Below are 13,548 nucleotides of genomic sequence, written 5' to 3' on the forward strand. Positions count from 1 at the left end.
CCAACACGTAAACAATCTGGCACTTAGTCTTTGAGACATAATGAGCTAATTAAGCCCTGAACCCACTGGTTAAGTCTAGTTGCTCATTTGTGACCCGTTTCGGTTTCTAGGGCTTCTTGTGCAAAGCAGTTACCTTAGATGACCCTGTACAATTAGGTCAGTGCATCAGAGTTTGTGTAACAGTGTTGCTGCCATTGCTATCCCATGGGATGCTTCTGGTAACATAGTTTTATGTCCTAGAGATGGTGAGGAACGTGGTTGGGGCAAAACCTTATCCGGTCACAAGAAATAGCTGACCTTTTAAGGGAAGGCCTGGGACAATTATGTAGTTGAAGCCTAAAAAATTGTTTGCTGCAGTTTGCAGTTTCTTAGCTGTAGTATCCCTGGAGCTGTAAATCCCTTTAAGCTATAGCTTCTCTCTCTCTCTCTCTCTCTCTCTCTCTCTGCCAGTCCGATTCTCTTAAAACATCTCAAGCTTAAATTATCGAGATGTCCATTGTTTCTCTAGAATGTTTGATAGAATCCACTTGTCAGGATTCTATGTGGATTAGACCCAGTCTGAAATTTTGTTGAACTCTGCTATATGGCAGATATTTAGATTTAATTTTTAATCTCTTTTGAATTTAAAATGAACATATTGTAGCATTTAAAGTAGTTTTACAATGAAAATACAGTGGGTCAGAAGTAATTTTTATTTCCTAGGGAGCTTCTTGTGGTGTTGTGCTTATTCTTGTTCTGAAAGTGCTGGTGTAATGAATGCCTAAATAAAAATCAAACAAAAAACCTCCCCAAAGTGTAGTATTTAAATAACACTTCATTTCAGAACATTTAGAAAAAACCTAAATTAATCCTAAAGACAGATAAATATGATTCTCATTTTAAATGGGAATACTGAGACAGGGAGCTTGTGATTGGAAGTCAGCGGCACAGCTAGGATTGGAACCCAAGGTTCCTAGCTCCCCGTTCTATGCTTAATCCACTAGATCATGCTGTGTCCCAAACTAGCGTCAGAATAATAGGCGCTGTGTCCAGTCACAAGTCTGTCTGGTCACCACTTGATAAACCTAGCTAATGGAGCATTTTTTACTGCCACCTATCACTGTAGCATAAGTACCATCTCGAAGCATTTTACAATCACTTAAGCCACACAACACCTCTTTTGGGTAGGGAATAATTATATACCCATTTTTTGAGATGGGTAAACTGATGTGCAGATAAAATGACTTTCAGGATGCTTAGTCAGTATGGTCAGGAACAGAGTCTACATCAGTTTTAAACACTTCCCCAGTAATTCGGGTTTGCTGTATTTGAATTTCCTATCTGATGCTCTTGCCTGTAAAGTGAAATACTTGCTCATAAATTGCTGAGCCAGTCAGTACCCTTTCTTTTGCTCAAGAATCCAGCCCTCTTCAGTGATTATGTAGAGTGGGAGGGTTATTGGGGGGAGAGGAGAGGCAAAAAGCAATGTATAATATAGAATCTGTTACTTATTTGCAGAAACATGCCAAGGGTCAGGATCTGCTTAGAAAAGTATGCGAGCACCTCAATCTTCTGGAAGAAGACTACTTTGGACTGGCCGTATGGGACTCTCCAACTTCCAAGGTAAGAAGGTGCTTGTGGAACTACGGTCAACAATCAAAAAAACCCCAAACTCTTCTTGATAGGTTATTGTCTCCAAAATGGGAAGAAGTGTGTAGCATCCCAAAAAATTATGCTTAATCTAGCTATATTTTTATTTTTTCCCCATGTGTGAAAGACCTTTTCTAAGAACTGGCAAAGTGTGTGAATTGTAAGAGTAACGATACGGTGAATAAAATAGAAACTACTATAAAATAGGACAGCGTGGGCTTTGCTAATGGAGGGGAGCAAAACGAACTTGGAAAAATCTATTCTAGAGGAATGAAGCCACATACAAAATAGATTAGACTAGACTCTGGTTTCTTTCTCTCTCTCTCTCTCTCTCTCTGCATTATAAATATACAGCAGAAGAACTCATGGATTTAAGTTATTCAGAAGTGTTGGAGATATTAGGATATTTCCTTTTTAAAAAAAAAAAAGAATTGTGGTTTACAAAATAGAGTGGATAGGATAGAGGAGTAGTAGATACTTAAGTTGTGGAAGAACCTGAGCACAAAAGGAAATCAGGGAGAATTTCTTCATAGTCATAAATTATTCCATGTATGTACTAAAGGCAATAAGAGGAGCAATCAACGTCTGTTACTTTGGGGGTAAATAAGCATGTTTGATTTAGCTGTTAATTTGAGTCAAGTGTATGTAGATTGGCATCTCTCATCTCAATTTCTGAAGGGTCCCGTGTTCATTTTCTTCCTCTTCCTGACTTGTCTGTCACTGTTATGGCTGACTCTTAGTGATTTAGCCTTAGGTTTGTTTTGTTTTATTGATCAGGCAAGTGCTTCCTTCTTCACTGTCATGGGTATACCTCTGATATGTATCTGAATGAACCAGTCAATCAATATTGTGACTGGAAACAACTTACTTCCTGCACCCTAGTATTCTGCGGTACAATACTGGCTGTTCCAACTTCATAAAAAATGGAAAGAAATGTAAGTGGTTCCAGATTTAACAGTGTGTTCTGTGCGCACACAAGGGAATTATTTGGATAATTCCCATGGAGTTGCATATATAAATTCCACTCCTGTCCTGTGTGTAACCGAGGAAATAGAGTTAGAAAATTTTTAGTTACATTTGATTTTCTACAGGAAAACACTAAATGGAAACTGTCAGTTTTCATCCACACTTATTTGTGATTAGTTGAACTAACCAAATAAGCGTGTAGCCTTCTTGGAGCACTTTCCCTTTAGAGTGGAAAAATGTCACAGGAGAATGGCTCCAGCTGGCCTGACCATCATTGGAAAAAGTCCCTGGAGCTCTTGTCAGCATTTACAAGATTTGGTGGGAGGCCATTCTGGATTAATGTTTCAAGCTGAGGCTTGTCACTGACGGAAGGGAAGGAAAATACTAAGAGTAAATATTTAGTGAGGCAATGCAATTTTTAATGTATTTGCTGAAAATAAGTTAAATTCTTCATACTGAAACTCAAATTGGTCAGTTTTACTTTGTTTTTGTTTAGATTTATGCAGCGTCATTGTCATGCATTGTTATTTTAACCCGCTTGTGTGTTCTTTAACAAATCAGACTGCCTGACATAAAAGTTAAGGCCTTGTTTAGTAAAAATTAAGCCTACCTGGGGATTGATTTCAAATCATTGTCTGACTTGAAATGTATTTAAAGACTTTTCATAGCTTATGGTCAGTATTCTGGCTACCTCCCTGTTTCACATATTGGAATCATTTATGTTAAACTGGTTTACTACGGTGGGATGAAGAAATTAAACCATTAAAAGATTCTTTAAAAGATACAAAGAAAGATTCTTCTTGTGGACAGTTAACAGAATGGTGGCTTTCATGTCAGCTGAAGTCTCGTTTTTATTTTCTTACTGCAAGAATGAAATCAAATTCTAAATATAAGGGGTTGATTACTCCATACTTAATGTAATCTACTATATGTAAAACATTATTAGATATTTTTAAAGGCAGAAATGTCAAGCTGTTCAAGCTAAGTCTTTTAACGAATGTGTTTTGTGTTGTGGGAAGAAAATTGCCAGGTCATCATTCTCTGACCACTTCCCCTTTTGTCTGCCTCTCTTTGTATCCATTACTTTTGAGTCAAGCAGGCTTCCTTAGGTTTGGGACAGGAGGAGTGGAAGAAAGCTAATTGCATTGCCGTCTTCGAAAACAGAATTATAGACATGCTTTTTTTACTCGCTCGATGTCTGATTCGGAGTTTGCTGCTGTAATTTCTTACAGACTGCAACGAGTGAGGGAACACAGTTAGTAGCAGGATTGTTCGGTGTCGGAGATTTATTGTCACTTAAAACCAAGAATGAGAGAGTTAAACAGCTGTTCGATATAGATTTTTAATCCCAGTCTGGAATAAACTATTAATGTTTGCAGCCACCTTTTGCTCTTTTGAGATAATTGCCTTATATATCTATATATCTTTCTGTTTAATGGAGTGTAAACTTCCAAGTCTGACATTCCCTCCAGTACTACAATACTCTTTAAATAGCGCCTTCACCTAGTTATTTGATTTACCAGCTAAAGTGTTTTTAATAAGAGTCTTCAACAAACCAACATTTGAACCTCCTCCAAAATGATAGCTAGGGTTTGATGGGAGAAAGGGCTGTGTGCATGCGCACGCACATACACATGAAAATATTATACCTAAATATTTCTACCTTCAGAAATAAACCAACAGTGTCTGCAAGGAAGGGCACTTTCATCCTCTGTTTTTCCAGTGTGGGAAAGTGAATAGAGGGACTGTTTAGCACTGAAGGAGTTTATATTGGAGTTTATACTAGTCTGAAAGGGAGAATTGTTTCCCACTGATTCATGAAACAGCGTTGGATAAGAGTATCATTAATTACCGAACCCCTCATTGTCTGTTGGATTAGGCAGACAGGATGAGTTCCATGAATGCATGACTGCACTCAGGCTGCGTTAGAGCCGGCAGCTAGGCTGTCCCATTCTCATTGGAGAAAACTAACATTTGTAGCATCAGCACTTACATTTAAAATTGCTATGCTGACAAAACCATAGACCCCAAAAAATGCTATGTAGATGGCCTGTGGGCCTTGTTTTTCATGGGTTTCATAGCACTAGTTGTAAAGATTGGAAGAGTAGAAGAGAGTTGATTTTTAATAATGAATTTAAATTAAACCTATCCACCGTTGTACCAGTAAACATTTAAAGAAAAATGTCCTTTAGATTAAGAAAGATGAGCTTAGAGGGCTGAATGGGGTGGGCATACTAGTTTTTCACCTCAAAAGACACAGGTTTACAAATCCTGCTTAGGTCACATGAACATGAATTTGATGGCTTCATTCTAGCCTCTAGAAGATGATTATCAATATTGCACTGTCTTCATACAGTGTATCACAACTGATCGCTTCAGCTAAGAAGAGGCTCGAGACGGAGATGTTTCAGGTTATAACTGAAGGAGGAGCATTGGCAGGACTGTGAAATAATTTCACTGGCATCAGTTTTGCACCACCTCCTTGCTCCTCAAAAATACAAATAAAGGAGCTGAATTACGGGCAGCTGAGGAAACTGGATAAAAATGTCTAAATATATTATCTCCTCAAGCTAATTCTCAGAAATGTGCCTTTTTTTTTAAAAAATAAGGATTATCACCCCCCACCCCGAACTGTCATGATAGGTGCTAAGTTTTTGCTGTCATCGTAAAATCTTCACTTATTCCAGTGATTGATAGGACATAAAACTGTCTTTATTAAAGACTACACATAGAGGGGCTTAACTTACTATCTAAACATCTGAATGAGTGTGAGAAATACATCTTAAAATGCGGAGGGAGGTGCAGCCGGTTGTGAGAAAATGTCAGAGTTAAAACCTTTATGGATCTAATGTCTAGCTCTAGCTTAGACTGTCTGATGCTGGAATTTGAGAGAAATGTAGTTTGCAGTATTTCATCAGAGCATTTATTTTAATGAGAAAACTGAGTAGTCTGCACCTTTAGATCCCAGAGAGATGGCTTCCCTTGGAAGTTAGCACTTTATTGTTCAAGGCCGTTGTAGGAGCTCAAATAAATGAAGCTTTTTGTATATAGAGCTTTCATGTCCTTTGGAATTTTAATTTATCATGTATGCAGTGTATATGTACTAGCTGGCCACTGGGGGACAAAAGCCACGGATGTGAATTCTGCTGCTGTCCATCCCATCCTTTCTCTCTCTCCACTTTGAACTGCATGTAGATGAATGGTGTGATGAGATAGTAGGCTGGAGTGAACATGCTGAAAAATGGGGAAACTTAGGATGTTGTACATGTGTCTGAGTAGTAGTATAGAGTAATATAGAGGTGGGTGGATAGATATTGTACAATATAGACGGTATACACACATTACAACAGCCAGTTCAGTTCACATTTGATAGCTGCTTATTTAGCTGATTGGCAGCACTGTTTCCTGTGGTGTTTCTTTTCATACTTGTCAACTGTGTGAATTTTACTGTTTTCTCCTCTTACAGACATGGTTGGATTCTGCCAAAGAAATAAAAAAGCAGGTTCATGGTAAGTGGATTGAGTTAATCTCGATCTATTTTTTTTTTACTGGTAGATATTTATAGCTTTGGTCTACAATTCAGACAACCCCCGAAGACCAGTTAGAGTTCATGGAAGGGTGTTTGTCAGGGATCAGCACAAGTTCAAACAGCATGCACTCCCTCTTTTTACTCTTAATAGTGGCACTTCGGTACAATGAAGAATATCCTACAGTACATTGTCAGGAGGTAGACAAATGCTGTGCCTCCATAGTGCAATCCAGAATTAGGTAGATGTCTTTCAGCCTGCTGGTGTGTGGGGCGGGGGGAGAGATGAGTGTCATGGAGAACCACTTAAGGATAAATAAGGAGATGGGAATCGGGAAAAGAAAAGTATATGCTGTAGCAAACTTCTGTGGATTCTTCAGAACTGCTCAGGCATCCAAATGGGATATCTGAGTTGAACAAGTGGGTTGAACAGTGTCAGGATGAATGTCTCACAGTATAAGCAGAAATGGACTGTGACTTCTTCTGATATCAGTGTCCATGTAGATCCATTTTCAGAGACCAGTTTTTCTTCAAAGAATACACACACTCAAGACGTCTCAGGCCTGGTCTACACTACCCGCCTGAATCGGCGGGTAGAAATCGACCTCTCGGGGATCGATTTATCGCGTCCCGTCAGGACGCGACAATCGATCCCCGAATCGACGCTCTTACTCCACCAGCGAAGGTGGGAGTAAGAGCCGTCGACGGGAAGCCGCGGAGGTCGATTTTGCCGCCGTCCTCACAGCGGGGTAAGTCGGCTGCGATACGTCGAATTCAGCTACGCTATTTGCGTAGCTGAATTTGCGTATCTTAAATCGACCCCCCCCGTAGTGTAGATGTAGCCTCACTGTAGTGAAAGTGAATTTGTGTGTAGGTTTACAGGGAGGAAGAGAGGTATTTCAACAAAGCTATAAACTGAAGAGGCTCTCTGTGTGGCATAATAGAGGCAAAACTCCATTGGTGTTAATAAATAAACAGCACTGGGAAAGCTTCTTCATTCAGTCATCTATTTTTATTTTTATAATCTACAAAAGCAATTGTTTGTATGCACAGCTTTAGCTGCTTTTCTCCTTTGCGACATTAGTGGTAAAAGTACAATATTATGAGACTGGTGCAAAAACCTACAGCAGGATGATATTTAAAGGAACCCTTTGTTTCACTCAGCTGATTGAGATAAATTTAAATTGTCTTACTAGAAAAATGACATGATTAAGATACAGATCTAAAAAAGGGAACAGTACTTTTCTACAGACAACCCCAGAATGTTTGTGTTCCCCTTAAAATAGATGGAAAGTTGCTCACCATTATCTTAAACTTATTCATGAATAATTTGAATGTTTCTGGCACCATAGAATGAAAATGGCAGGATTTGTCTCTTAACTCAGTTATGTTATTGGGTAAGAGGCAAATCTGTAAATGGAGTCTGTTTGGTTTCTCCCATCCTCCCCTGTCCCAGCCCCATGTGGGACTTATTAAATCTTTTAAGAAACCAAATCAGGAAAACTTGCCTTCCTGAATTAAGTACCATTTTAAACTATTGAATTAGAGGGTAATGAATGAAGTCGTTATATTTGACTCAGGTTTTTGCAGCAATTTTAGAAATTCCCTACTGAAGCATTTAATGCCTCTGCCCTTCAGGTCAGCTATCTAAGGGCAAAATTGATTATACCCTCCAAGAGGAAATGGTGACCTCATTCTGAACACTTGAAAAAATAAATCTTTAAAGCTACTGCCTTCTTGGTATCTGAACTCTCTGAAGTAAGGAGGGGAGGGGTGAGTTTTAATGTCCACACAATGTAATTATGATTGTAAGGTGCTAGATTGGAACATTGTATTTTGTATCTTCTTAATGATTTCACTTATCAGTTTGTTTAAAAATCTTTATTTTCAAATACAGTATGACTCCCAGAGAGTTTATGAAAGGTTTCATTTTTGTATAAATTGAAAAATAAACATAGTTTTGCATCTTTGCTTGTTAGATGTGATTTATTGAACAGTGTCTGAGCATACATTTTGAATATAATTGTAGTACTCGTAGAAGTAAGACTGATGACACTAACTAGAGCGAAGTACTATCTCTGAAAGTGCTACATAAACCTTGTAATTCAGCTGTACTAAAACATTTCAGTCTTGACCTGCAAAACCCTTGCTGTTTTAGTGTGTTTCTTGACTACACATTGACATTTGTACTGAATTTATATGGTGGCTGTGTGGCATGGGCCAATGTTTAACCACTAAACACCTCTTTCTTCTCACCTAAGGGAGATTTAAAACCTGAGTCTTTGGTGGTAAAATGCTAATTCATTAACCCACACCACAGTTTGACCTCTATTCATACTTGATCACATCTATAAAAAGCAAAGAGAGATATGAAGTATTTAATGAGCAGTAGATTCCAAAACAAGTGAATTCCACATTTCTTATATTATCTGAATATGTCCACCTCCACATAGTCTGCTTACGTGTTCCCCATAAAAGATGTATTTTAAGCTAAGTAAATGAAAACAGATCAGAGACTTTATCACTTCTTTAAACTACATTCTATAATCAATAGTTCAAATGGCAGCATTCAACTATAAATATCAGTTGAATGCTTTATTTTTAAAGTCAGATTTGATCTTCCTAATTTTTATAAACTTCTGTATTGTGAACATTTTTGTTGTAAATTTTCAAAACTTGTATGTTTCTAACTACAGGAGGCCCCTGGAACTTTACATTCAATGTGAAGTTTTATCCACCAGATCCAGCACAGCTGACAGAAGATATAACGAGGTAAAGATACATTATTTCCCGTTAACTTTGCTAATCAGGCTCGCTTAGTAAAGTACTGAGAGTGGAAAGTACACTAGACGTGCGCGATATTTTGCTTTTCAGGTAAAAGCTCAAAAGCTATTTATAAATCTTTGTTTTCAAGTATATTTTAGAGTTAATACTATAGGACTAGACCTAGTCTGCACTGAAGTCTATATGTGCATGATTTTTATGTATGCATACCTACACATACTTTTAAATGCCTTGAACAAAGTCTGATTTCAGTTATCAAAAGCTCCATTTAGAAGGTGGTGATTTTATTTTTAAATCCTGTGATCGTTCTTCCTTTCAGACCGATGTAGCCCTTATCCTTTGAATGACGAGGGTGCACTAACTCTTTTTTCTTATAAGCCAATACAAAAACCACTCCATGCCATTTAGCAGCATAAAAAGTGGCCCTTCTCTTCATTTCCTCAGGAGCTTGAGCTCAAAATAAAATGACCACATTTTTGTCTTCTATTGCAGGAGTTCTCAACCTTTTTCTTGCTGAGGCCCACCCCAATATGCTATAAAATCTCCATGGCCCACCTGTGCCACAACTATTGGTTTTCTGCATATAAAAGCCAGGGTCGGCGTTAAGGGGTAGCAAGCAGGGCAGTTGCCTGGGACCACATGCCACAGGGCCCCCGCGAAGCTACGTTGCTCAGGCTTCGTCTTCAGCCCTGTGTGGCGGGGCTCAGGGCCCCGGGCTTCAGCCCCATGTGATGGGGCTTTGGCTTTCTGCCCTGGGCCCCAGCGAGTCGAACGCTGGTCCTGCTTGGCTGACCCCCTGAAACCTGCCCCGGACCCCTGGTTGAGAACCACTGTTCTATTGAACTCTCAGTTAAAATCACATCTTCTGCTTCTTCCCTGTAGGTATTATTTGTGTCTTCAGCTTAGACATGACATTGTTACAGGGCGTCTGCCTTGTTCCTTTGCGACACTGGCCCTGCTGAGTTCTTACACAGTCCAGTCTGAATTGGGAGATTATGACCCGGAGTTACATAGTGCAGATTATGTCAGTGAGTTTAAACTGGCCCCAAACCAGACAAAGGAACTTGAAGAAAAAGTCATGGAACTACATAAAACATACAGGTGAGTGCTGGTATTAAGGGAACTTGTCTGTGCACTACAAAGTAAAAGGAGTAATTAGAATTATAGCCATTTAGTATTTTCACAAATTCTGTGTTTTTATTTTTCTCTTCAGGGCCATCAATATCTTTTGTGAGCCTCAAACAGGAGGAGAGAGAGATAGTTTCATAAATGAGTTTTCAGTTCACAAAGAAAATCTATCTGCTTTAAGTAAATAAATAAACTCCAAACAGTTACAAAAAGTCCTTCCAGAATTTATAACCCACTTGCTTTGCATAAACTATCCTGCTAGTGCTATGAAGGAATCAGATACTAAGAGAGTCCAGAGTTGGTCATGTAATAGTAATTGCCCCTTGAGACTACTTACCTACAAACTGTAGCCTTTACTGCTTCCTTCCCCTCTCCCCCTCCACTCACTCCCATTGTTGTCCTTTTGTTCACCATTTGTGTCTTGTCATAATCCTAGGCCTTGGCTACACTCAGGACTTCCCAGCGCTGCCGTGGCAGCGCTGCGAAGAGCAAGTGTAGTTGCGCCGCCAGCGCTGCGAGAGCTGTCTCGCAGCGCTGTAAGTACTCCACCTCTCCGAGGGGAATAGCTTGCAGCGCTGCGAGCGAGCGTGCAGCGCTGCAGGCTCTGATTACACTCGCGCTTTACAGCGCTGCACTTGCTGCGCTTTGGGGGGGGCGTTTTCACACCCCTGAGCGCAGCAAGTTGCAGCGTTGTACAGCACCAGTGTAGCCAAGGCCCTAGACCAGGGGTAGGCAACCTATGGCACGCGTGCCGAAGGCGGCACGCAAGCTGATTTTTAGTGGCACTCACACTGCCTGGGTCCTGGCCACTAGTCCGGGGGGCTCTGTATTTTAATGTAATTTTAAATTAAGCTTCTTAAACATTTTGAAAACTTATTTACTTTACATACAACAATAGTTTAGTTATATATTATAGACTTATAGAAAGAGACCTTCTAAAAAGGTTAAAATGTATTACTGGCACGCGAAACCTTAAATCAGAGTGAATAAATGAAGACTCAGCACACCACTTCTGAAAGGTTGCCGACCCCTGCCCTAGACTCTTTGGGGAGAGGTTGTCTTTGTGTTCTCATTTTACTTGTTTGTATGGTCTCTAGCACAATGGGACCTCTAGGCGCTACCGCAATATAAAGAATAACAGGAGTTGGTGAAAACATTGGTGAGTCCAAAACCAGTGAGAATGTTCTGAGAATATCCTGCAGCTGTTAGTTAGTAAAAGGGTTTTCTTCCTTCCTACTAGAAAAAATAAACTATTTTTAGAAGAGTTCCGTGAAACTTTAAAAAGTATCTTTAAGAACCCCACTTTTGGAGTCTCTATAGTCCTCACCCTTATGACAGTGGAGGATGGCTTTGATTCCACTTAGAACTGTATAGTGTGCATACTGTTAACTTTGTCCTTTGTTCTCCCTTCTCCTCTTCTATTGTTATTCAGTTGTCCTGTGGGGGAGGGGGCCTTGTCTTCCTTTGTGTATGTTAGCACTTAGGATTCCGTGGCCTACATCCTGAATGGAGTCTTCTGGTGCTACTGCAATACTACTAATAAATAACCTTGTACAACACCAAATGCATCGGACGTGTGCATGAAAGGTGTGAATACTGAGATCTCCGCATAACTTTGTTTTTGGTGCTGACATGAGCAGAACTCTCATCAGGTTGTAGGGAGCATTGGTTTTATTTACTAAGCACTAACACGATATAAAACACACAAAGATGTGGCCTCTACTCGACGGGGTGCATGATCTAAATGGACGGCGAGAGCTAGTACAATTGCATTCTACCCCGGAGGAAGGATTTCAGAGTGTAGCAATTTTTCAAATTTATTACTAGGTATGTAGCTGCACTTTCAACTTGGTTGGATGATGATATTAAAGGGAATAGATGCATAGACTTCAAGGTCAGAAGGGACCATTATGATCATCTAGTCTGACCTCCTGCACAACGCAGGCCACAGAATCTCACCCACCCTCTCCTGTAACAAACCCCTAACCTATGTCTGAGCTATTGAAGTCCTCAAATCGTAGTTTAAAGACCTCAAGGTGCAGAGAATCCTCCAGCAAGTGACCCGTGCTCCACGCTGCAGAGGAAGGCGAAAAACCTCCAGGGCCTCTGCCAATCTGCCCTGGAGGAAAATTCCTTCCCGACCCCAAATATGGCAATCAGCTAAACTCTGAGCATGTGGGCAAGACTCACCAGCCAGCACCCAGGAAAGAATTCTCTGTTGTAACTCAGATCCCATCCCATCACAGGCCATTGGGCATATTTGCCGCTAATAATCAAAGATCAATTAATTGCCAAAATTAGGCTATCCCATCATATCATCCTCTCTATAAACTTATCAAGCTTAGTCTTGAAGCCAGATATGCCAGATATGTCTTTTGACCCCATAGGAATGAACTTTTCCTATAACCTAATATTTGTGAAAGGTTTCTTTATCCCTCGGTGACTACCTTTTCATACTGGTGAGTCTCTCTTGAGCAGCTCTTGTATCAGGTTAGAGGATCATAACTAAACTAAAACTTTTTTAACTTTTTGAAAAAGAAATTTTATCCTATATTGTGCATATTTCGCTAATATACTGACATGTTCAACTACAGAGACCACACTGAACTGTTTATCTAGCTCTCTTCACACTTTTTAAGGAGCCTACCACCATGATATATAAGTATTGTACAATCTGAAAGAGGGGTGCAAGTGTCGGTAGTTTTAAGGGAAGAAAGAAAACGCCATAAAACACTGAGAATGAGCCCAAGCCCTTGTGTGGGACTTGAACCTGTAGTCTCTCTTGACTGCCCCAAAGCTGTGAGTTGAGCCACAGTAATGCTTATAGTATCAGAGGGCTAGCTGTGTTAGTCTGGATCTGTAAAAAGTGACAGAGTCCTGTGGCACCTTATAGACTAACAGACGTATTGGAGCATAAGCTTTCGTGGGTGAATACGAAAGCTTCTGCGTCTGACAAAGTGGGTATTCACCCATGAAAGCTTATGCTCCAATATGTCTGTTAGTCTATAAGGTGCCACAGGACTCTTTGTCGCTTTTTAGTAATGCCTATAGAAAACTAAAAGCAAAGATGAAGACCTTTCCACAAGAAATGCAAATTAATAACATAAGCATAACCTGTAATAGTGGACTTCAGTCCAAGGGTGATACCGAAGCTCTAATGAACACCTCAAACTCGCACTGTCAGGTCAATATTTTAAACTGATTTCTCTATATTTGTACTGAGGGGGAGACGCATGCGGAAGATAAGCTTCTCAGTTGCTCAGTATCTTCCTTTGACTTCAGGTTATGAAATACTATTTGTGATAGAACAGGCAACTAACATGGCCGAATTATTTTTTTGGCTGTTTTATTCTCTTAAAAGAGCCAGTGAACATAAAGCATTTTGTGTAAAACAAAAATATTAAAAGTTGACCTGAATAACATGGCTATATCTAAATTTGTAGCATTATATAGCCTCCCTCTTGTATAGATGAATTCATTAATATTGGATGTTGTTCTGAGAACTTTAAACATCA

At 39.7% G+C, this 13,548-nt stretch overlaps 1 protein-coding gene across 27 annotated transcripts in view; it reads left to right on the top strand.

The window, feature by feature from the left end:
• Positions 1–13,548, top strand: part of EPB41 (erythrocyte membrane protein band 4.1) — a 156,574-nt gene that overhangs the window by 77,590 nt on the left and 65,436 nt on the right. For all 27 annotated transcript variants that reach the window (XM_065421552.1, XM_065421530.1, XM_065421538.1 and 24 more), the window contains 4 exons: positions 1,498–1,602; positions 6,062–6,104; positions 8,818–8,893; positions 9,788–10,006. In XM_065421552.1, the coding sequence (XP_065277624.1) occupies positions 1,498–1,602; positions 6,062–6,104; positions 8,818–8,893; positions 9,788–10,006 (443 nt within the window). The remainder of the gene's footprint in view (positions 1–1,497; positions 1,603–6,061; positions 6,105–8,817; positions 8,894–9,787; positions 10,007–13,548) is intronic.

This window comes from Emys orbicularis, chromosome 23, assembly GCF_028017835.1.
Source record: "Emys orbicularis isolate rEmyOrb1 chromosome 23, rEmyOrb1.hap1, whole genome shotgun sequence".
Taxonomy (NCBI): Eukaryota; Metazoa; Chordata; order Testudines; family Emydidae; genus Emys; species Emys orbicularis.